This window comes from Pempheris klunzingeri, chromosome 11 (genome assembly GCF_042242105.1).
Source record: "Pempheris klunzingeri isolate RE-2024b chromosome 11, fPemKlu1.hap1, whole genome shotgun sequence".
In the NCBI taxonomy this organism is placed as follows: Eukaryota; Metazoa; Chordata; class Actinopteri; order Acropomatiformes; family Pempheridae; genus Pempheris; species Pempheris klunzingeri.
The window spans coordinates 19,809,724-19,832,566 of record NC_092022.1 but is presented as its reverse complement, the minus strand read 5'-3'; the positions used below and the strand labels follow the sequence as shown (position 1 = coordinate 19,832,566).

Sequence of the window (22,843 nt, the reverse complement as noted above, 5' to 3'; positions counted from 1 at the left end):
TTCATGCTTTTTGCAACGTGAATATTTTACTTCTGGTTCCACTGCTTTGTTAACCTACTTAATGTTTTGTAAAGGTTAAATTATTTTGTAATTAAGCACCACTCTGTGCCTTCTCGCTGCAGATCCCAGTGAGACCGTGGCACTTCCCTGCGTGCATGAGTTGTAAGGGTGCGAGTGTGAGTGTGTGAGAGCAAGAGAGCGTCAGCGCTCCCACATGGCCTCCATGCAGGACGGGCTGAACTTCACGGCTCCTCCCTACGGCAAGGTCCTGCTGCTGGGTGCTATCGCTGCTGCCTCAGCCTTTGTTGTCACAATCCTCATCGTGGTGCTCTGCGTGGGCTGCCAGAGGTGAGAGCAGGCACTGTGTACACACGCATAGATGGACACACGTGTATACTCATTTACATTTGCAGGAATATTTACACAGGCACACATAATGATGACGGACGAGGACGAAGTACTCAGGTCCTTTACTTACGTAAAAAAAATACTACAATGTAAAATACTCCATTACATATAAAACTCCTGCATTTTTAATCTTCCTTGAGTAAAAGTACAGAAATATTATTGGCAAAATGTTCTTAAAGCATCTAAAGTAAAGGTACTGGAGGAAAATGTCCCTTTCAACTGATTTATTATTATAAATGACATCATTAGGTTGTTCACACTGATGCAACAATGTGTAAACAGCATTTTACAGTTTCAGGAGGAGCTATTTTTACCAGCGTTATATACCAGAAGGTAGTGTAGGTTACTGGTTCCCTCACTGAGGGGTCGGTGCCCTTCAAAGGGTTACAGCATAAATCTGAGGAGATGTGAGATGCTTAATGGAGGAAAGGAGATTTTAAAAAAAGTTCTGATACACAAAATTCTCTGATCTTTACTTTTGTTGGGTAATTTGTAGCCCTGAAGTTTAACCATCAAGTTCAAATGAGAAATCAGTGAGTTGCAAACAACTCACAGGCATCAGAAACATGACAAGGATCCCCAACTAAACAGGAATTTTAGTAACAAGCCACAAAGGTTGGAACATTTTTTGACCTTTAAAAATTAATTGTATTCAAAAGCGTATCATGTGCTTTTTTTAATGTAAAACATTTACCTGAAAAGTAACCGCAGTTATATGGACTAAATACATGAGCGGTAATGTAGTTGACTAAATACAATAAGAGCAATATGTACAATATTTCATTCTGAAATGTAGTAAAGTATAAATACAAAGGAAATACTCAAGTGAAGTACCTCAAAACTGCACTGAAGTATAGTAGTACTTCAGTAGATGTGACTCTCAGTGACTCTCCACCACTGGCAAACACATACAAATGTCTCTCTCTCTCACACACACACACACACACACACACACACACACACACACACACACAGTCATAAGATGACTCAGACATACATGGACAATGACTCAGACTTTGCACACACACGCACATATATACACACACACACACACAGTGCATCACTGTAGTAAGTGTCAACCTGTATGACAGATCGGTTGTGTTTGCCACAGGAAGGGGAAGACACACAATGTTCCCGGCGAGGGTGGAAAACACCGTCTCATGGACATGGTAGGTATCAGGCAACACACTCCTCAATGTTTTGTTTTTGTTGCAGCAGTGGTAGCTGAAGCAACTCAGTTCACCAGGGAACAATATCATTCAGAGGAGTCTTCAGTCTTAATTACTGTTTAACTGGCCTTGTGTGTGTCTGTGTGTTGCCAGGGTATACTCAGGCAGTCGAAGCTGCGGTCCATCAGTAAATCAGACACTGAGATGAACAAGATGAACTGCAATGGCAAAAGTGAGTGCATCTTTCACATATAAACCCTGAGCTGTTTGCTCTGAGCAGAACCTCGCTGTTATCTGCTGAGAACCTTGTATCTCCTGAGTGTCAGCTTCTCTGCTACTACACATCCCCCTCCTGTTTTAGCGGCATGACAAAGCACTTTTGGCGTCATCCAAAGGGATTTTGGGGGAAATACTTGAGTCGCTGGGGTTAACATGTTCTGATTTGGCTAATTTGGCTTCAACCTCGTCCTCTAACACCAGGTTGGAAGTCCACAGAAAACAATGCAAATAGATATTTAAGTAAATGTTTAACAATGGCATCAATGTTTTTATCAATATAAGTATCACCTCATTTTTCTAGATGTGCTCTGTATCTGATCCAGTCCTAAATCCGTGCAAAGTCTCACTGTAATAACATTGAAGGAACATTTAGACAAGAAATTTACCCTAAAACAGAATTCACGTCACATTAGCGTCCCCGTCTGATTCCACAGGACTGTTCAGTCTTGGTTTATGAACATGCATCTCTCGCTCTCTCTCTCTCAAAGACAGAGAAATTAGAGAGCCAAGAGAAGTCCTGGTGCTCCATTGCTGACAGTCAACAGGGAACTGTGTTTGTGGGCACTGTGACAGTAGCCTGAGAGCGTTTGAAAAATATAAGCATATGTCCAGCTTCTTACTTGTCCCGCTTCCACGGCAATGGAATGAAGTTAATTTGGACACGTATCCTCAAACATCTACATCAGCTCCCAGTTTACTGTCAGCTCCAGAGTTTGTCTTACCAGAAGCGTCCAGTAGCAGAGGAGTTAATGTATGTGAATTCTGGTTTATGGTGGGCGTCGGCTGCACAGAGAGTAATAGCAGCCTGTATGTGCCTTACAGAGGCATCTAAAAAGAAACGTCCAGCCAGCATGGACCTTCTGCTGCTGCTCGGCTGCCGGTCTAACTCTGACCTTCGTTCTCAAGGCAGGCAGCTTCCCCAGATCCCCTCTGGGACTGGAGAGGATGGAGAGCACACTTACTCTGAGGTGGGCCGACGCTCCTCCACCACACGTACTGACGATGCCCTCTACGCCATGGTAGGCAGAGCTGGGCAGACGGACACTCCGGCACCTCCGGCCGTCCCCGCCAACACCCCGGCGCCCCCGGACCCGGACGGGGACGTGGAGGGAGGGCTGCCCGAACCCGAGGCCCAGGTCATGTCTCCCCCCCACCCTCAGGAGACGGCCGAGTATGCCTGCGTCAGGAAGCTGAGGAAGGCCGACAAGGCACCCCAGAAGAGGGACAGTGGGACGGATATGGGGGAGCCGCCGGCGCCGCCTCCAAGACACGCCCCGCCATCACATCCCGCCCCTCCTCCGCCACACCCTCACAGCACAAAGTTGCCCCGTAGAAACATGGACGCCTTTAACGTCCCATCATTCCCAAAGGTTGGCAGAATAAAATACTCCTTGAGCTTTAATGTTCACATGCTGAATAAAGTCCAGTAGCAGTAGTTTCTGCTGCATCTCATCTCCATGACAACCAGGCAAACTCCATATGCAGATAAGGACCTTGAGATGCAGTTGAACGCCATGAAAAAGCTAGTTAGTGGAAGGTGACAAGTCATTGGCAGATTGTGTTTATGAGGGGTAAAGTTAGATTAGGTTTGTAGATAAGATTTCTCTCGTGGGAAGAGATTAGCACAAAGGGCAGAAAAACACCAGAGACCAGATTCCCACATAAGAAGCCTGTTAATTCTACGAAAGAGGTTTTCTCACATAATGTTGGTGACCTTTTATTTGATGCCACTGAAGACAAACGCTACGCATGTTCTCTGCGATCATCCTGTATAGCATCATCCCATAAAGCCGTGGGAAGGTGAACAGGATTCAGGACGGAGAGGAAGTAAACAGCTCGTGGGTTGCTAGTAGTCCTCCAGACTGGAGCGGCAGATACAAAGCAGGTTAAGACTGAGTCAATGCCTTGTGCACTGACTGAAAGTGTCGATTTATTATCCATGCTATTGCAGTGGCCCTGGATGGAAATGTCAGTCATTCAGGCTGAAATATGTCAACTAGACATTCATGTTCTCCAGAGGATAAATAAATCATTGGTGATATGCTGACTTTTCCTCTAACACCACCATGATGTTGACATTTTATGGTTTTTATTCAAATGTCTCAGCAACCATGGGATCAATTGTCATGTCAAATTTGATGCTGATAATCACTCTGATGAGCCCCAGACCTTTCATCAGGTCAAAGCTTTAACTTGTCCAATACTTTGGTTTATGACCAAATAGTTTGTGGTTAGTGCTATTTAGCAAATGTTAGCTAGCATGCTAACTAAACTGAGATGGTGACGACGGTAAACCACCATGAGCATGCTGACATTAGCATTTAGCTCACAGCACCACAGAGATGCTCGTGTGGCTGCAGACTCTCAGCAGGCGTTCAGACTGAAAGCAGCTCCATCATCTGATTGGGTGTGTTGCTGCAGGTACAAGTGAGACATGAAAAGCAACGTGAGTAACAGATCGTGCATAACAGATCTATAAATCTGATGGCTTATTAGATGCCAAAACATAGCACGACAGTTTCCAGACCCCTGGAAAGTTATAGATGAAGGTTACATTTTTATGCTGTTGTCCTCTGCATTGGCACCTGCTTCTGAGTTGGCATCCTCCTCTGCGTTGACTAACGGGCCTCAAGGGGACTGCGTTTTTTCACTCGGCTAAAGTTGGCTCAAAGGCGGCCTTAGTCGTGGTTCAACATACATAGTGCATCAGTTTGGTGTGAAAAGTCTTTCTGAGGTCTTCGTTGTGATTGTCAGGCTCAGATTTTTGTTGCCAGCCGTATTGATGTGTAAGAAATGTCTTTATTATAAATGTATCAGTGTATAGTTCTAGCATCAGAATGACTTATGAATGTGCAGTTTATAGTCCAGGTACAGCGAGCAGGATGCACAAAGTTAGATTTCCTGTTGATGCTGCAGAGGATGTACACATTTGTAATTGTGCCAATGCTGCAATTTCCCCTGCACTCGACTACATCATGCATGGTGTTGTGATATGTTAGCACTTCTGTAGAAATTTCTTTGAAGTCTGGCCAGTGAGCGGTGTGTATTTGTTGAAGAGTTCTTGGTGATAGTGGGGTATTTCTACTCTCAGCAGTGTCACCTCCTCCATATGCTCGTAGCAGCAGGAGCGCAGGCAGACTGTCTGCTTTTACAGTGGATGCACGGCTTTGTGCGCCCCTCCAGGTGACAGTGGGAGACCATTTGCTGCCCTGTGTGAGGTCAGCGAGGTCGCACTCTCTGCTGTGACCTGAGTTCAGTAACACGCACAGTTCACAGGCTTACATGTGTACACAGTCTGCTCGCAGCGCTGCTCACCACTGACTTTCTTGTGGATGACGCAACATGTTGAAATTGAGTCATCCAGAATATTAGCACATGGTTCCCCTCGTTATAAGCTCCACCTTTCAGGGAAAAATCATTTCAACACAGTGTGAAATCCATTCAATGCCTCTCTAACGCCAGCTCTGTGTTATGTCTCATCTGCATCATCAAAGTGGTTAATTTGTCTTTTCTGAACCCTATTGGGCATGTTTTTAAAATGCAGTATCAATATTCAGAAATAGTCCAAGCGCCGGACATGTGACCAGCTCTGCCCCACATGCAATTTGTTGTGCTGTTGACAGGAAGTGATGTTTATGGGTAATGGAGAGCAGTACATCTGGAAGCCTCCAGAGGACGAGGAGATGCTCATGCACCAAAATAAAGCCCTCGGACCGTTGGCTGCTCACACAATGGAGAATATACAACCGTCTGCCGCTGTGGTGAGCAAGGACTCTTCAGTCTCTGTTAAATTACTGTGTTGAAGCTCCTTGTTCCCAATGTTCCTCTTACATTTACTGTTAGGCTGTTATATTAGACAAATACATTTTTACATTGTTTTATAGTATCCATATTCAGTGTCTGCTTAACTCAGCACATTATTCAAGTTATAGCACTCTGAAATGGACATACTCCCGCCCCAGTTGGATCCTTACATGTACAGTATTTATTAACTGAAATGAGTCCACTGCACATTAAGAAATATTTTTAAAACCTAAACTGTAAGTCTATTTTATAATTCAGACAAAGACATATGTTGTTGCCTAATTTGTATGATGTGAACTGAAATGTAAAATTGTATTATCATGTATCTTTAGGCTAAGCTAAGCTAACTGACCACTGACTCCAGCTTCATATGTGACATACATACTTTACAGTCCATGATCTCAGTAACGTGTTGTCTGACTGCAGGTGGCTGAGATGTACTCAAAAGTGTGTAAACCAGGAAAGAAGAAGAGAGCAGTGCCGGGGTCTCCCCCTTCCAATCCGGGCTTCCGGACCTTGGGTCGTGGTGACCGGGACCGAGACCGGGATGGGGGGTTTAGTGTAGTGGTCAAACCCCAGACGTGGGCCCTTCAGGAAGGCAAAGCAGTTGGAGGGCCCCTCGACGACCACTGCTATGAGTCCATCGGGACGGAGGAGTGCGATCTGGCCTATGAGAACATGGAAGGTGGCTGGAAGCGAGAGAGGCCCCCAAACACATGTGCCACCCTGCGGCCGAGGAGGAAGAAAGCCCAGCAGCCCTTGCAGCAACAGCAACCCCCTCCACCGCCGCCTACACAGCAGACCCCCAAGTTACAGCACCTGCCTGCCAAAGCCCTGCTGCTGCCGGGGGAGAACCTGTACGAGAGCATCGGCGACCTGAAGCAGGGCTCTGCCACCTCTAGCACTACCACCATCTTCACTTTCAACGACGGCATGGAGATGTATGTAACAGGGCTCTGAGGCGGCGGGTGCACTGTGACCCCTATCCTTCCAACACAAGGAGCTGAGCTAACACCACAAGGAGTGACGGCTGAGCCCCTGTCATGCTCACCCACACATACTGTTTACATTCAAGTCATAACGTCATGCCTTTCACAGGCTCCGGAGGCCTTGGGGCAGTAATGTTGATCTGTTATGACCTGGGCTGAATACAAAGTCCAATCTATAAACCTTATAAGGAATCCAAAGGTAGTGAATAACAAATGAGCACAAGACCATTGCAGAGCAATCTGTAGGTAAAAGTAGCACTTCTATTTTACTGATACATATGTGCAAAGCACAAAAAAGTAAAAAGCCTAAATTCTTCCTCAGTTCTAGCAGGTAAAAATAGTTGCTTACCTGGTCCTAGCAGGACTCCTATTTGGGGAAAAGGCACAGATCGTGTGAAATCTTTTGGTAGCACTTAGTCTGTTATGAACAGGCCTTCCCTGTAGTTGGTCAAGATGTGATTCAGGACGGAATTGAAATATATAGGAATGAATTACTAATCAAAAGACTTGAAAGCTCAGGGACCAAGAGAATCAATTATGAGAGTATTATAACAAAAATTGCACACATTTTGCATTCCTCCTAAAAACTTCGACTAATTTAGACCATTGTCACATTTAAAAACTGACCAGATATTTCCCCTCCATCATGTTTTGTTTCATCTTACATGGACTGAACACTGTCTCCACTGCCGTCTGTAAATGAAGTGTTTTACTTTGTTGATCCTGTTTCTGCACTTTGCCTGCTACAATTTGCATGCTAAAAAAGTGAAAAAAAAAAAACCTAACAAAAAATCAAGCACTGTCATGTGGTACCTCTATATGAATGTTTTTTTTTTCTATTGTCGTTGGTTGTTTATTTTTTTAGTGTGTTGCTTTATTTCTCTGTAGAACACAAAGCCAGTTAGATAAAGGATGTCTTTGGCTCGGTGGGACTCTGTGCAGCAGAGACGAGAGTTAACTTTCTCTCAAGCTTTGCACGCGACACACACAGTACAGATGAAACAAGACTAAAGAGAACTGCTCGAGTCCTAAAGGTGGAGACAGTCCACTCAACACCTCCCTCCCCGTCCACCCTGGTCACATACACACCTACACACACACCCCTCTCTCTGCTCAGTCCTCACTCATATCTGTGGACCGTTCATCTACATAGTCCCCGCCTTGTGGTCATATGAATCTGCTTGGGTTTCACCATAGTGCAGCTTGGAAAGCTACAGTAGAACTGATGTGTATTAGCAAACGTCACGTCTCATCATCACTCCATCGATGAACACTCTCCTCTCTCTCTGTTATCAGTGTTAAAAATATTGCAGAAATGACAAAAATGTGAAGCAAATGGTTCGCTAAGCAGCAGAGCATCACCCTGAGGATAACACACTCGAAATTACATTAAAATCCTGGACAATAACGATGATTTCATTTGACCAAATACCCCCAGCAAACAATGTGATTATACTGTATGTTGATGCAATGTGTATGTACATTACAAAAGAGAAAGAATAATAAATATATCATCAGTGTCAAGAAATCTATCTTTTTCTATTATGTTTAATTGTGTTTTGGAATGACTTATCTTGTGACACAAACTGCAAAACAGCTGCAATGTAAATTTCAGTGTATTCTGTTTGTTGTTTTTGAAGCCATGAAGCTACGGTGTGTTCTTGGAAAGCCCAGCTAAGTTAAATGTGGCAGCTAATGTTGTGTGTTTGCTATTCAGACTACAGGGTCTTGTACTCAGAAGCGTGTAATTAAGTGCTAAGTGCAAAAGATTGTAATGTTTTATATCAAGATTACTATTCATGAAATGTCAGTCAAGTTTATACTTTTGTAATAAAGTGGCACTTTAAAAAAAATATGTTTTATCTCATAGTGTCAGTTATTAAAACTGAAAGACAGCAGAATTTGCTGAGTGACGCTGATGACAACTTTCTCTAAGGCTTAAATATCACCGAGAGTTCACTTTGCCTTCTACTACAGACGGATCAAAGACTCTATAATTTAAACCTTTTCTTCTGATCTCAAATGCTGCCTGTAGATTCATGTCTTCAGCCCCTATCAAAGCAAAGAAAAACCTTGTCATACCTATGCACTTAAATTCTCCAGGGCAAATTATGACTATTGTTTAAAAACGTGTAGTATTTTCACACATTATTGTTTATATGTAAGCCTTCATTTCCTCTATTGTCCCTCGCTTCTTTTGTGTACAACCTTACAACCTCATTTCACATGGAGTATGAGTGTGTATGTGCATCTGTGTGTGTGTGTGTGTGTGCCGGAGTAGCCTTCCCATGTTTTTTTTTTTTATCTGTGTGAACGTCTGTGTGCACGTGTGCCAGAGTAGTGGGGTCTGCGTCTGAGTAGCTGTGGAGGGGTGGGTTGGGAGATGGGGGGAGAAAAAAAAAATAGGTCACCCCTTAAAACAAAAAGCTTGCAGTCAACATCGCAACCGTCTGCTGAATTTTCATTGGCGGGCTTGTCTCCATGGTAACAGGTTAACCTTGAGGCAGTAGTCACATGGGCGAGCGAGTCTTCTGCTGTCTTGGAGGATACAGCGTGCGTCGTATGACATCCGTGATCACAGTGTCACCCGCTCGGTGAGGAGCTATCGCACGAAACAAACAGCCCAAAACAAATGTGTAGGAGCAGGAGATGCTGTAGGTGTGAAGATGATACAACATTCACGGCTTATGTGATGTGTTTATCTCACTGTGAGGAGCATGAATGAATGAATAAATACATGAATGAGACTGCCAGATTCATTGAGGGGACATGACAGTGAAAAAGACACTGGATCAGAGAGAGAGAGAGGACATAAAGCTGAGCCTACGGTCACAAAGCCGGCTGGGGAATCATATTGTGACCCACCGAGGAGCACGAGGTGTGTTCCTGTGGGGAGCAAACGGTGTGAACACGACAGGGAGGGAAAACTAGGAGGCTTGAGGTTTTTTTTATTGCTCATTTTTGTAACCCTGAAATCACATTAACATAACATCATAATCTTGTATGTTTATAACTGAGCATTAACACACTACATTCTGCACCAGATCAATCGGTAAAATCACGAACCACGAGGACGTTTCCATCACTGCAAAACTGCCTCTCGTGACATCAAATCGCACCATATTTTACCCTGTAAAACGGAAGGGAATCAGGTGAGTCTGTATGCATTCTTCTGCACTGTGAAGAGACACTGATTTCTCAAAGGGACACACTATAAATCACACTGAGAGAAGCTAAATGTGAGCTATACCGACCCCTTCAGGGCTTAAAGTGCAGCACAGGGGGAGCCGGGCGTCCTGTGTCTGAACCCTGAGAGTCACAGCACCGTGAAAAATACTCAGACGAGAGCGTGCGACCGGCCGTGACCTCGCACTGATGATCTGAACTGCACCTGCTCCATCGGTCCAGACACACAATGAGAACATGTACATTTCCAGTACAAGCAGAAAGAGGCAGTGAGAATCTCCAGGATGCTGTCTTTACCCTGCATTTAAGATTTATTCTACACTTCCAGGCATCTTACACCTACTGTGACTGTGTGAGCCTACAAAATGATGATGATGATCCCCTTTGTGTTGTGTTCAGTATAAAATGTACTACTCTGCTCCTGGTCTTGGAGTATCACAAACCCTCCATAAAAACGTCTTGTCAGAGCAGCGTAAAGTGTGAATTCATATCAGAACATATTCTTGAGCTGGTTGCATCAGCTGTTCGTAAATTCAAACTCAGCGTAGTTATAATTAGACCCAGTTTGTGCCTCTGATGTATTAAGTTGAGCTCAAGTCACAGAGCTATGAGTCAGATTTTCCTGTCCAGGGGGTATTTCCAGAAACTTCAAGGACTCTTTTTAATCATCTGGATGAAAAACTATTCAGTTTGTTGTACAATAGAATATATTTTTAGCTTGTTTGTCAAGTTATGCTGCTCTTTACTAAGAAGAGATGACACCTGGAAAGTCTTATTGCTTCATTTGCATAATGTGAAACAAAATGAAGAAAAATGTTGTAGCCTAATAAGACATTATTTTCCTATATCTCATATTTTTGTGCAGCTACCAGAAACTTGTGAGTCTTCCCATTGTTTTTATTCTGGAAATACCTTCAGAGTTAAGTTTTATTCCACAGGCTTTTTCAAAGATAATCAGGTCATGATCAGGACATCTGCAGCTCAGCTCTGTGACTCGAATCATGTAACGTTACATGAGAGGCACAAACTGTAGCAAAGTTCCAATGAAATGACTGCGTGGAAACGTATGAAGCAGTAAGTTAAAATGAGCTGCACCAGACAAATGAGTTCTTATGCAGTGATTAGTCGTTTACACCTACTGAATGGCAGATGTTACTGTTGCATGGCTAACTGAATGGACTGAAAAAAACTAATCCCCATGAAATCGCTGATGCCCAGAAGATGAATCTTACTGATTTGGGGAATTCTCTGACTTTTCCTCTAGGTTCAGGTTCTTTTTTTTTTTTTAAAGTGAAACAACAACTATTGGATGGATTGTTATGAAGTCTGTACAGCAGTCCCCTGAGGATGATTTTGCCGATCCCTTAACTTTTGAAAGATTTTGCACCATTATCTTGTCAAAATCTTGATTTGTTGAATGCTTTGATTTATTACAAAATAACTAATGACATTCCCATCAGCCTCAGATGCACTGATAAACATTACCTGCTAAATACCAGCGTGCTCGCATTGCCACTGTGAACATTAGCATGGCCGCTGGAACGGCTTCTTTTATGGTGAAAGTTATGTTACAGCTTGTGATGCTACAGTGATCGACACATTTCTAAAGCCCTTTTAATTCAAGACACAGATTAGGTTTTTATGATGCAACCCAATTTAGTGAATGATGAGTTTGAAACTAGTTTTTCAAGTTCAGGATTCACGAGCAGCTGGTGCAATCCAGGATGAAATCATCTAACATGTATTAATATTGTTATTGCATTACTGTACCTCAAAGGTAATGGCACTGTTTCACCCATGTGACCCTTCTGTATGAAGAGCTGTAAAAATAAATAAATAAACAAACAAACATACATCCCTCACACATACAACTTGACCGGGCCTCATCTGTCGTATAAGAGTACAAAACTTCATGTACACAAAAAGTGAATGTAACAGTTTTTGCTGGTCTATGCCTGAAGGGGAGGATGCACAATAAGAGGAGTTTTCAAGTAGTGTTTGCATTTTCTTTCACAGAGGCTCACAGATGTGTGTCAGTACGACGGCTGCTCCTGGTCCTCATCACTCCAGCCGTCGGTCCCGTCTGTCCCAAAGTACCGGTCCCCAAAGTCCCCTGAAAACACACAACAGTGGACTCAGAGCTCCTGTGTATCAGCGGGTTGTGGTCGGGAGAAGATAATGACAAAACACAGCATGAATACGCAGTGAAACTAAACTGTGACGGTTTTTTGAAATGATCTGTCGTGACCAATTAATTGATGATCTTAATATTTGCATGCAGCGTTTCATTATGTAATTGTACGTAAGTATTTCTGTTTACAGACAGCATACTGGTCTGTCTGATATGCATATTGTGTAGCTTAGTTACGGTGGTGATCAAGAGCAGTGCTTGCTTCAGATCTGAGGTGACACAAGCATTAAATTAGAATCTGCTGGGACATGAAATGAAATCTGTCGACTTGAAACACAAACATTTATTGTCTTTTATCCTCTGTAAAGACCGTGGACCATTTCTTTCCTGCATAAAATCATGCACCTAAAACCCTGCGCACTGAACACAGGGTGGTGTGCTGAAAACATTTTATGAAATGTCATTAAGTTGAAGTTTTTCTAGACATGTTTTTCTCTGAGACACAAAAATTGCCAAATAAGTGTCAGACATATGCCTTCTGGTTTTACAGTGCAGCTACAGAAAGAGTGAGCTTGAGCGTGTGATGGCTTACCGATACCAGGAATTACATGTAAAAAATCATCCAGACTCTTGTCCACAGCGGTGGTGATGATTTTGACCTTCGGGAAGGCGTAGGCCACAGAGTGCACCCCGAGCTCTGCCATCAACAGCGACACCAACACGATCTTATCCTCCTGCACCTCGTGATCCTGCTCAGCCACACACATCATAGCAACAACCGTCAGTGCCTGTCTGAGCATCATCAGAAGGGTAATTACCAAGTGGAAAGAAGGGGGAAGAAAATATTTCTCTAATGAATATTTGAAGCTAATCTGACCTCACCAGGACAGTGCAAATGTCCAACCAATAACCACACAGATGAGCTGCAGAACACATGTGACTGACCAAGAGGAGAGAGGTCCTACTGTTGTTGCACTGAAGAATAATGATGCTAATCTCCACCCACCAATAGGACTCGTACTGCCATCATGGCAGCAGCGCCGGTGGAGACAGTGCTGTCCATTAAGATGACATGATCTTCACTGATGTCTTTGGGCAGACGCAGGTAATGCAGCTGGAGAGGCCAGAGAGGAGGAGACAGGTTACCATGGTTACAAAAGCAGGAAGGGTAGTTACCACGGAGACACACATCATGTGGAAGAAAGAAAAAAAGAACAATCAAAACATTTTTATCTTTTGTTTGATGCGATTTTTGAGACATTATCCAACGTCCCGTAAAGTCTCCAAAACTGTGGCATGCAGAAGATTGTTTTTTTTTTTTTTTTTTAAACATAATGACTCATTTCATCTACCTCTGGTTCCCCTGAGTCAAGGTTGGTCTGGATGAGGATCTTGCCGATGCGGACGTCCTTGCACACGGCCCTGAGGGCGGGTTCCATGGTCTCTCCTGCCCGCAGGACCGACACACCGGTGATCTGTGGAGACGAGGCAGTGGAGCAAGCGTGATGACAGAAATCCCGAGGACACACTCTGCAGGAAGTTAACAAGACCACGTAAAACAAGAACATCACTCACCCCTTTCCCGTTGTAACTGCGGCCCTCGTACTCATGGCCCTGTGGAGTCTGAACTACACATGTCTGTTAGAAAGCACAGAAGAAATAACATTTTATCACACAGACACACCACTGCGCATATTCAGATACAAGAAAAGTGCCACTATATCAACATATCCATGCATATGTTTGTATGTATATATAGAACTTTGTTTTGTGAATGTGTGAGGGATTTCTTTAGTATAAACACTGCATATGTTCGATATTACTGCAATATAATTCACCTAAAAAAAAGGGCAGTTTGTTTTCTTTGGCTTTCTTTCACCACAAATGGCACACACTTAACTTTAATACAGACAATTTTCCAGAGAAACTTTTATGACACCTTCTAGGAATCCAGTGTTTTTGGTTGATGCCATAATGGTATAAAACATCTACCTGCACAGACAGAAACTTTACATTGTGTTTTTGGAAACTCTCTCTTGTCGGCACATTCAAACTGTGACAGCGGACACTTGAGGTGTCTGCTAAAAGAAACACTCGAGAGAAACAATCACAACACAGATAAAGGGAAAGTTGATAAGTTTAAGAGGCTGTCAAGTTGTTTTAGCAGTTAGCTGAGTTTCAAAATAGTCCCTGTCCCCTCAGCCTTATAATCAAGCCACAATAACTGTGACAAAAACATAATTATAATAATAGTTGAGGTGTGATTATTATAATTACCTCAAGTAAGTTTCATGTCTCTGCAGGTTGACTGTCAAACTAAATGACTACTAAATGACTGCCTGGAAGGTAGTAAATACAAACTCCAAAAACACATGGATGGCATGGAAAGCAGGTGATGAAGAGACAAAATAGAGATTATTTGTTTTTAACTTTTTTATTACTATATACTATTGCTAAGGTCATTTAAACCTGTCATTACTATTTTTGGCCACTTGGGGGCAGCTGAAACAAGCTATGAACAAAACAGTGACATATTGTCACCTTTTATGTTGTTATGGTGAACTTTTTAGCAAACAGCTCTTTAAACATTCGGCAGATATGGAGCAAGTGTCCTGATGATATTAAGTTCAATATTATCTCTTTTTTTTAAGCTCTGTTTTGGTCACCACTTATTCACAGAAGGAAATATCAGGCTCTTTAGCTGCTAAGTGCTCCACTGTGTTCACAGACAAGTCACTGACTGACTGGAGCCAAAGACCTGGGGGGAACAGCAGAGTTGGGTCATAAATCCCTGAGGGATCGTCACTATGAGCGACCGTAATAAAAATATGCATTACAGCCCCTTTAATATTCACACAGCCGTTGAATGAGCACCCACCTGAGATGGTAGAAACGTTAGTGCATGTTCTATGAGCAGCCGCATTAATCTCTTTGAGTAGAAGATAAACTCATCTCGACTGGTGTCTTTATTCCTGCATTATAGATAAAGAAAAGGGTTTTAAAACTCATAGTGCATGCGCTCTTACAAGGACTCACAGCATGACGCCTGGAGCACAAGTTGGTACCTGATGATGGTGTGCAGGCCTCTAACCTGCGGCGTGCTCTCCAACACGCTGAGCGTCTGGGGCAGCGGCTGAGTCTGCTGAGCGGAGGCCAGCAGCGCCCTGAGAGCAAGAAAAGGTTGTCAGAACAAAAGGTTTTACTTTGTTATTCTGCTACACTAAGGAGGTGTGAACATGACAACGATGACCAAAGTCATTAAACATATCCGCATACCTGACACTGAGCTCACGCTGCATGAAGAGAGGGTAAGAGAAAGACAATAACATGCGTAAAAATGCAGATAGTGAGAAGACTGTCTCGGCCTGTCTGTGGCACTCAGCCCCATCCATCACTTCAGTTTTTAAAAACGAGTAACAGTGTGGAAAGCGTGGTTACACTTCATCAACGTCAACGAAACAACTGTGACATGCCGTGTTTGCAGGAGGCAGGATCACGACAATGAGGTTAGCAGCAAGTCCCTGCTTAAATATTCATCTACCATCCATCACGTTTCGTTTTTGATAACTTGAGAAGGACGAGGGAGCAGCTTCAGCCTGCTGCCATTGTTACAGCATATCCAGGGAACCGTCCCACTCAACAATAATTTCGCTTTAACAAAACATTAAGTGTAATCTGAGATTAGTTAGCCGATACTGACTGAATGATAAAGTAGAAAAAATATTATTTCCGCTGTGTGGTTTTTAAATCAGCTTATAGTTTCTGCAGCTGTAGCACAGCCTCACTGTGAGGAACAAACACCATTTGGCCTCGTAAATGAGTGAGGACAGGTTTAATTAATATCGGAGCTGTGCGATAAAATATGGAGTGAAAACCTTCGCTCTTTCAGTGGAATATCTGTGGTTTAGGTAACATACTGAGTAAAATAACAGGACAGAAACAGTACAAATTCTTTAACTAGGACATCCCCATTCTCCACCAATCACACCAGGTAAACAGATCCAATAAGGGACCTCAGAGGGGTTCAGATTCAATAAAATACAATCAAACCTCATCCATGTGTTTGTGACAGTATTTGCACAACATGGAGATCTATGGCACAGAGAAATAAGCTTGTTTTGGTATTTTCAAATGATCTGTTGTTAATAAATGGGATACAGAAGAATGTCAGACTTGTCCTTTCATTCTATGTGAGTGGGATAAAATGATGACAGTTTGTGACTGAGAAATTCTGATTTAATCTCATCTGGAAGCAGTTTATTGTTCCAACAATTGGGAGTCTCTCTTTCTGTCTGTGTGTTACAGCTTTCGGACACATGGTGGCGCCACCCTCTTATGTACAACCAGTGTTCTGGCCACTCACCTCCTCCAGCTGGCTGTGAACATGCTGGACTATCAGATCAATGGCCACCATGTTCCCACCACCTTGGAGGGAAAAACAAGAGGACAGCAGTGCAGCTGGAGGTGACGCTGGCAAACAAGTCAACAATACGTCAAAATGCTCTAGTTGAGGTTGTTTGGTGGTGAAGACGTTCGCTTGTCTCACCTCTCGGCACAACAATATCAGCCAGCCTCATGGTCGGCTCAATGTATTGCTCGAAAGCTGGCTTCACAAACTTGTTGTACTGCTTGATGACGCCTTCAATGTCCCGTCCACGCTCTGTGATGTCCCTGCGGAGCCGGCGGACCAGCCGAATGTCTGAGTCTGTGTCCACAAAGATTTTCATATCCAGGAGCTGCAGGTGGGAAGAGCAAACAGCCCCGAACAATTCAATAATATTCACTTCAGCAAAGCAGCAGCTCAGACAACAGGACCTGCTGATGATTGCTTTACTTCACTCAATAATTCTTCAAAAAGAAAGAAAAAAAAACATGTTGCCTTACCTGAAGGAGCTCTTTGTCCGCAAAAGACATAATTCCTTCAAATATGATTACACTGGCACCATACACATTTTTCTGCATAAAGAGGAGGAGAAACCAGGAGTCTTCAAAGCAGAAAGCTGCCTCAGTTCAGCTTTTGTAAGATTAAAGCAGCAGAATGTCACTTTGAGAGAAACAAATATTTTATTTAAGTCTATAATATATTTTCAGCTTTGAAAAATTAACTCACAGAAAAACAGAATGTACAGTAGCTGGTTCTGCTTTCCTCTCTGACAGGATGCATATTTTATCTTTAAACAGTTAAAGTTGTTTTCTGAAGAAACAACACAGCTGATGAGACACAACTCACCCAGTCTTTGTGTCTTCTGTGTGTGGTGAAATCATACACCGGGATCTTCACACTCTTGCCCTGCTTCAGCTTTCGCAGGGTGGCAACGAGCAGCTCAAAGTCAAATGCCCCCGGATGATCAAAGTTGTAGTCGTTACTTGCTGCCAAAGTCTGCTCCTCTGGCGATAAAACCTGTAAAACACATTACTGTAACATCCACACGTTCACAGAGTGTTGCTGATTAAAGGATAAGCCCAGTATTTTTTTCCTTGGGCCCTACTTTTACATATTACATATACATACTATATATTGCCTCAGCCAGCAGTCGAGAACGGCCAGGAATGAGCTACATTGGCTGTAATATAATCCTTTGGGGCAATTGCGCCTGATCAAAGTACTGCCGCTAAAAATGCCTGTTTTTGCCTCTGACAGGCTAAGATTGTTATTCAAAGTGTCTGACAACATTACAGAAAGGATCCCTATGGAGATAGACCTGTGCGATACTTTTTGTTTAACCAGAAATAGCCGTTATATCGCTCGGTTCAAAGTAACCAGACTCCATTGACAAAAACAGTAATTTTACAATGGAGTCTCTAATCTACCACTTAGACTGTAGTCTACGGTCTACCGCTGTCTCTGTTATTTAGTTTGTGTTACAGTGTGACTTTGGTGTTTTAAAGGATTAGTTTGGATCCTACACAATATTTGTGTAACACACAACAACACAAACTAACTAACCGATTGAAGTATCAGTAGACCAGCTACTCCCACGTTCTGTGTGGTCAAATTACTATTTTTATCAATGGAGTCTGGTTGGTGTCAATAGCCTGACACAACCTCTGTTTCTGGTAACACAGAAAGGGTCCTACAGGGCAATCTTTGTAGAGATCCTTTCTGTGATGTTGTCAGACACTTAAAACTTTGATTGGGTGCAACTGCCCCAAAAATATGTAAAACCGGGCCCAGGTTTAAAAATACCACAGTGATCCTTTAAGCATGATTGAGGTTTTAAAGGAATACATTTTGTTAAACATGCTTCAATTCATTTTGTTGCAGAGCTAGATGAGAATATCGACACAATTCTCAAGTCTGTATACTAAACATATGAGGCTAAAGCTGGGAGTTTAGCTTTGCTTAGCATAAAGACTGGAAACAGAGAAACAGCAAACCTGGCTCTGCCCTCTGAAGCTCATTAACTAACATGTTGTATATCAACCAAAATGTAAAAATGTACATCCTGTTAGGACAAATGAGCAAATATATTTTCATCAAACATCGATAACAGTCACATTCTCTGGGTTTCCTTCTTTTCTGTCTGTCTTTAGTCTGACTTTCAGTGTTTTCATTGGTGGATTCAAACCAAAGGTCAGGTTACAGGGTAAGAAATTCTTTTATCCTTCACACCAGCAAACTGTTAAATACTCTGGATGAGCTGCCTGAACCCACTGATAATGAATAACAACCAAATAAAGTAAGAAAAAGAAGACTGATATGGTTGACTCTCTCTCACCTTGTAGAAAGAATCCATCGACAGCAGCACAACCCAGGGCACATCCAGAGCCTCGATGATCTTATTGGCCACTGTGGTCTTCCCTGAGGCGCTGCCCCCACACAACCCTGCAGATCCACACAGCATTTCAATGGCCCATTATGTGTGTTTTTCAGAGTGTGTCTAATGTTGTCTGGCGGTATGCATGTGCGATGGCAGTAAAGTGTTTATGGGTATAATAACACAGAAGGGGACAAAAGGACAGGTTCTGCAGCTCAAAGCCACAATCTGGCAGCGAGAGAGGAAAACAGTCAGGAGGAGCGAGGACATCATCAGCGAGTGTCATACCGATGACAAAGGCCTCTTTTGACTGCGTCCCGTGCTCGTCATACCAGGGGGGTCGGCCGGCGGTGTAGATGGTGCGTGTGCCCGTGCGGAGCAGAGGAGGCTCAGATTTACTCAGTGAGGTAGTGCTCTTCCTGCGAGGGGCCCCGGCAGGGGGCAGGAGCCGGTCCAACGAGTCCTCCCCGCTCCCACTGCAAAACAGTACACAGCGGGGCAGGTTACAGCATGAACACAGTCAGTGTAGTAAGTCTGCCACACACAGTATCAAACAGCTGCTCCTCTTCCAGTTCACCAACATATCATATATCAAAACTATCTTTGATGGCAGGTTGGTAACACACACTCCTATACAATATTCAGTATGTAGGTACTGAATCATTTACAGAACATTTAGAGCTATCAACCACAACTCTCTCTTCATCAGCCGAGCAAAGGTCATCCATGTCCATTACTGACAGTGGATATGCAGACAGGAAATGGAGGAGAGAGAGAGAGACATGCAGCTGCCTGGAATCAAACTGGTGATGGTTGCAGCCATGAGGTCACGTGGCAGCGCTGTGTTCTCCAAACTTTGTTGAGATTTAAAACAGAGAGAACAAGTGGCACTGTGAGCTTTGAATCGGATTTTACAAATAAGCTACATTCCACATCACAGCTAAGTACAAAGACAGAGCTGAATTAGTAAGAAGTGTGTTTCAAACCAGCTTCTCAGTTGTGAGGTTTTATTGTTTTTCTCCATCTTGTGTGACAGTAAACTTAATGACTGATGGTGTCACCTCAGCACGGCCGAGGCCATAGTCATGTCAGAAAAGCAACACAAGAACAGCACTTGAATCTTGAATCTTATGTTTTATATATGTGTATAGGTGGGAAGTCGACTTGAGCAAGAAAAGACATTTAAAAGAAAGAAATGTGAAATATTTTGGTCTGGCAGAGTGACGTCTGCACGGCAAACCGCGCTGCACTCAACAGCTAGTATGGAGATGCAATTTCAAATATGCCAAAACCTGCGGTGCAGGAGGAAAACATCTCGGTGCAGTTACACAAACACATTCTCGTGTGTGTGTTGTGTAAGACTGTGGGCTGCCACATTAGGTCAGATCTTAGCTACCTCCTTAAATTCTAAATTCAGGTACTTGTTGAGTGTTTCAGGGGGAAATACTGTACTTTTTACTCCACTACATCCATCCGACAGCTTGTGTCAATATAACCCTACAGTAAACAATTAGTTATTAAAAAAACTTCTGATTCCTCTGAAAAATCATCTGATTAAACATTTTTCATACTTCTTAGACAATTTGCAGCTTTTCTTTGTCTAAATTACACTTTTAAGTCTGTTGGTCAGATAAAACAACACATGTGACGGACACGTCTCACTATTCCCTTATGTTTCACAAACCCAACAGGTACTGCAGAAAATAACCACCATGTTAATCCACAAGGACAAAGTTACAGCCAAATATAAGATAATAAAAACTTAGATCCACAACAACAAATTGCTGCCTAAACATTAATACATGAGTAAATAAAATCTAATTATATAATATATAACAGTATGTGTACAGTGCAGTATACTGTATCATTAGATACATACTTTATACACCCACAGAGCTTATATAGAACTGTTGTTTTCCTGATAATACTTTAACATATGCAGTACTTTTACTGGCAACAAAGTATTTTTCGGTGTAGTTTTGGTACTTCTAGTTAAGCAATGGATCTGAATACTTCTTCCATCACTACCTTGAACGTGTTGATGCTAACGTGTGCTACTCTAATCTACAGATCAGGCCACCGACATTAAGATTAGGCTCTCACGCCAACGTTTACTTTGGAACAAACAAAAGTCAGCTTATCTTGTGCGTCACAGTCTCTGATGCCACATTTAGGGACTCCTGCACTCTGGGCAGCAATTAGCAGTCACATTAGCAACTCCACACACAAACTCCACACATTCAACCACGCGCTCAAACTCTAAACAGAAGTGAGGACTAATGAGCGTTTGGCATATTCACCCGATGCAGTTTCAAATGTTTGAGTGCTGACAGACTACAGGCAGCCCTCTGTGACTGAGTGCAGATAAAACACAGCAAACTAACCCAGATCCCACATTTCCTCTGACCTCTCGACCTCCCCTGTTTACAGACTATTTATGGCTCACACACACACACACACACACACACCTCCACGGTGCGTTTGTGAGCTTTGTGAGGTGGAAAGTGACATCCTGGCTGGCCTGAGAGAAATCAGCAACACAAACAGTCAGATCTTACCTGCGGTCAGACCTCAGGGACCAGCAGCCGGAGATTCTGGCTCCTGTGCAGTCCAGCAGAGTCATATCTGCTTCAGACGACAACCTGCTACCCTCCAGCTCGCCTGTCGCCGTGGCAACCTCCCCAAAACAACAGGCCCTCAGTGGAGTAACGCTGACCAAAGTCGTGTCTGAATTACAGGTCTGTTTCTAGTCCGCCTCACACATCTGTGTCTGTGGAGTCCAAAACCTCGGCTCATCCCTCCATGCTGCTGTCCATGTGTCCTCCTTTCTCTCCGTCCACCTCTCTGACACACACTAAGAGGATCACTGCAGCAAAGAGCTGCTTGGCTGGTATTAATAGAGGCACCTACAAACAAAAGCAGGACGGGATGGACGTCTCCTGCTGATCCTTCCTCTCAGTTCACTGATCTGAGCCACGGAAACTACAGCACCAACCACAATGAAATTAGTCTTATTCTAACAGGACACGTGTGGGAAAATAAAGAAAAATGTCACTCACAGTCTTCAAATGCCTTGTTTTGTCTGACCAGTTGTCCAAAACTCAAAAATACTCAGTTTGCAAGGATGTAAAGCAAAGAAAAGCAGCAAATCGTCACATTGGATAAGCTTTTAAGCATTTTTCCCTGAATAAAAAGACTTAAAGAATTAATTGTGCAATTGCTTCGGCCCCAGAGAGCTTAGCCTATACCTGCTCTTAGAGGCTGCATTAGAGACATTCAGCCCGTCTCAGCAGGATAAAGTGCTCTCAGCAGCATGACGTTCACGACCACAACACTAATGATTATTGCTCATTTTTTCCCCTCTCGTAGAACAAATCAATTCAATTATGTAGCCTGAACTCTGTAATTATTATTGACGCATTAACGTATAAACAGCATTTTAATATTGTAGTTGGGCATGATGGAGCTAATTTTCCACCATTCTCTGATATCTTATAGACCAAACAGTTAATCAATAATGACAATGATTATTAGTTGCAGCTCTAATTTAATCTATAACAAAATTGTATCATATTTTAAAAACTTATCTCATGTTTACATGTAAAATCTTAATCTGAAAAGTAATTAAGTAGAGTAGTTAGTGGCTACAGTTGAGAAATGAATGCAAAGAAGTTTCTGTCTTTTGTTTTCTACTGTTTTTGTCATTGCTCTTATTCTTTTATTATGTATTTATATTTTCCTTTTTGATGTTTTAATGTACGTATCTCTCCTCCTGCCCTCTCTCTCTCTCCTGCTTTTGTCTTTTTTCCTTCTTGTTTTGAATTCATCCTTATCCTTTTTGTTTGGCTTCACTGTTGCACAACTAACACTTTTACATTTTAATGTTTACTAGTTACGTACTTAGTTGTAATGCATTTTATAGTGTAATATTGCTAATTTTACTCAAGTACTATACCCCCTACATACAGAGGACAATGTTATGTTTCGCAGCAGGGACATTTTTACATAGTTCAGGGGGGTTTGTTGCATTATTTTAATGAGATTTCTCCTTTAATATATCTCTGAAAGTTATTTAAAGCAAAGAACCGGAAAATAATAACAGAATAATATTGAAAATTC

The 22,843-nt window shown here is 42.7% G+C and overlaps 2 protein-coding genes across 2 annotated transcripts; one reads left to right on the top strand and one right to left on the bottom strand.

Annotated features, from left to right (window-relative positions):
* Positions 1-214: 214 nt before the first annotated feature.
* Positions 215-6,654, top strand: LOC139210252 (uncharacterized). Its single transcript, XM_070840265.1, has 6 exons — positions 215-348; positions 1,520-1,577; positions 1,731-1,764; positions 2,679-3,226; positions 5,480-5,617; positions 6,087-6,654. The coding sequence occupies exons 1-6, from the start codon at positions 215-217 to the stop codon at positions 6,618-6,620; spliced, it is 1,446 nt and encodes a 481-aa protein (XP_070696366.1). The 3' UTR covers positions 6,621-6,654.
* Positions 6,655-11,228: 4,574 nt separating this feature from the next.
* LOC139209317 (uridine-cytidine kinase-like 1) lies at positions 11,229-21,347 on the bottom strand. The gene is made up of 16 exons (XM_070838966.1): positions 21,283-21,347; positions 19,013-19,230; positions 18,686-18,792; positions 17,197-17,367; positions 16,851-16,922; positions 16,513-16,702; positions 16,330-16,391; positions 15,231-15,253; positions 15,032-15,130; positions 14,845-14,938; positions 13,542-13,604; positions 13,319-13,441; positions 12,973-13,080; positions 12,559-12,715; positions 11,379-11,948; positions 11,229-11,296 (listed from the first exon to the last, which is right to left on the bottom strand). The coding sequence occupies exons 1-15, from the start codon at positions 21,345-21,347 to the stop codon at positions 11,869-11,871; spliced, it is 1,632 nt and encodes a 543-aa protein (XP_070695067.1). The 3' UTR covers positions 11,229-11,296; positions 11,379-11,868.
* Positions 21,348-22,843: the final 1,496 nt, after the last annotated feature.

Coding starts and splice junctions, on each gene's coding strand:
- LOC139209317 (XM_070838966.1), bottom strand. CDS start 21,347: ATGACTCTGCTGGACTGCACAGGAGCCAGAATCTCCGGCTGCTGGTCC. Junction 16,392..16,512: donor TGATATTGTTGTGCCGAGAG/GTGAGACAAGCG, acceptor TTTCCCTCCAAG/GTGGTGGGAACATGGTGGCC. Junction 15,131..15,230: donor AGTGTCAGGTATGCGGATAT/GTTTAATGACTT, acceptor TCTTGCTCTCAG/GGCGCTGCTGGCCTCCGCTC.
- LOC139210252 (XM_070840265.1), top strand. CDS start 215: ATGGCCTCCATGCAGGACGGGCTGAACTTCACGGCTCCTCCCTACGGC. Junction 349..1,519: donor CTCTGCGTGGGCTGCCAGAG/GTGAGAGCAGGC, acceptor TGTTTGCCACAG/GAAGGGGAAGACACACAATG. Junction 5,618..6,086: donor TACAACCGTCTGCCGCTGTG/GTGAGCAAGGAC, acceptor GTCTGACTGCAG/GTGGCTGAGATGTACTCAAA.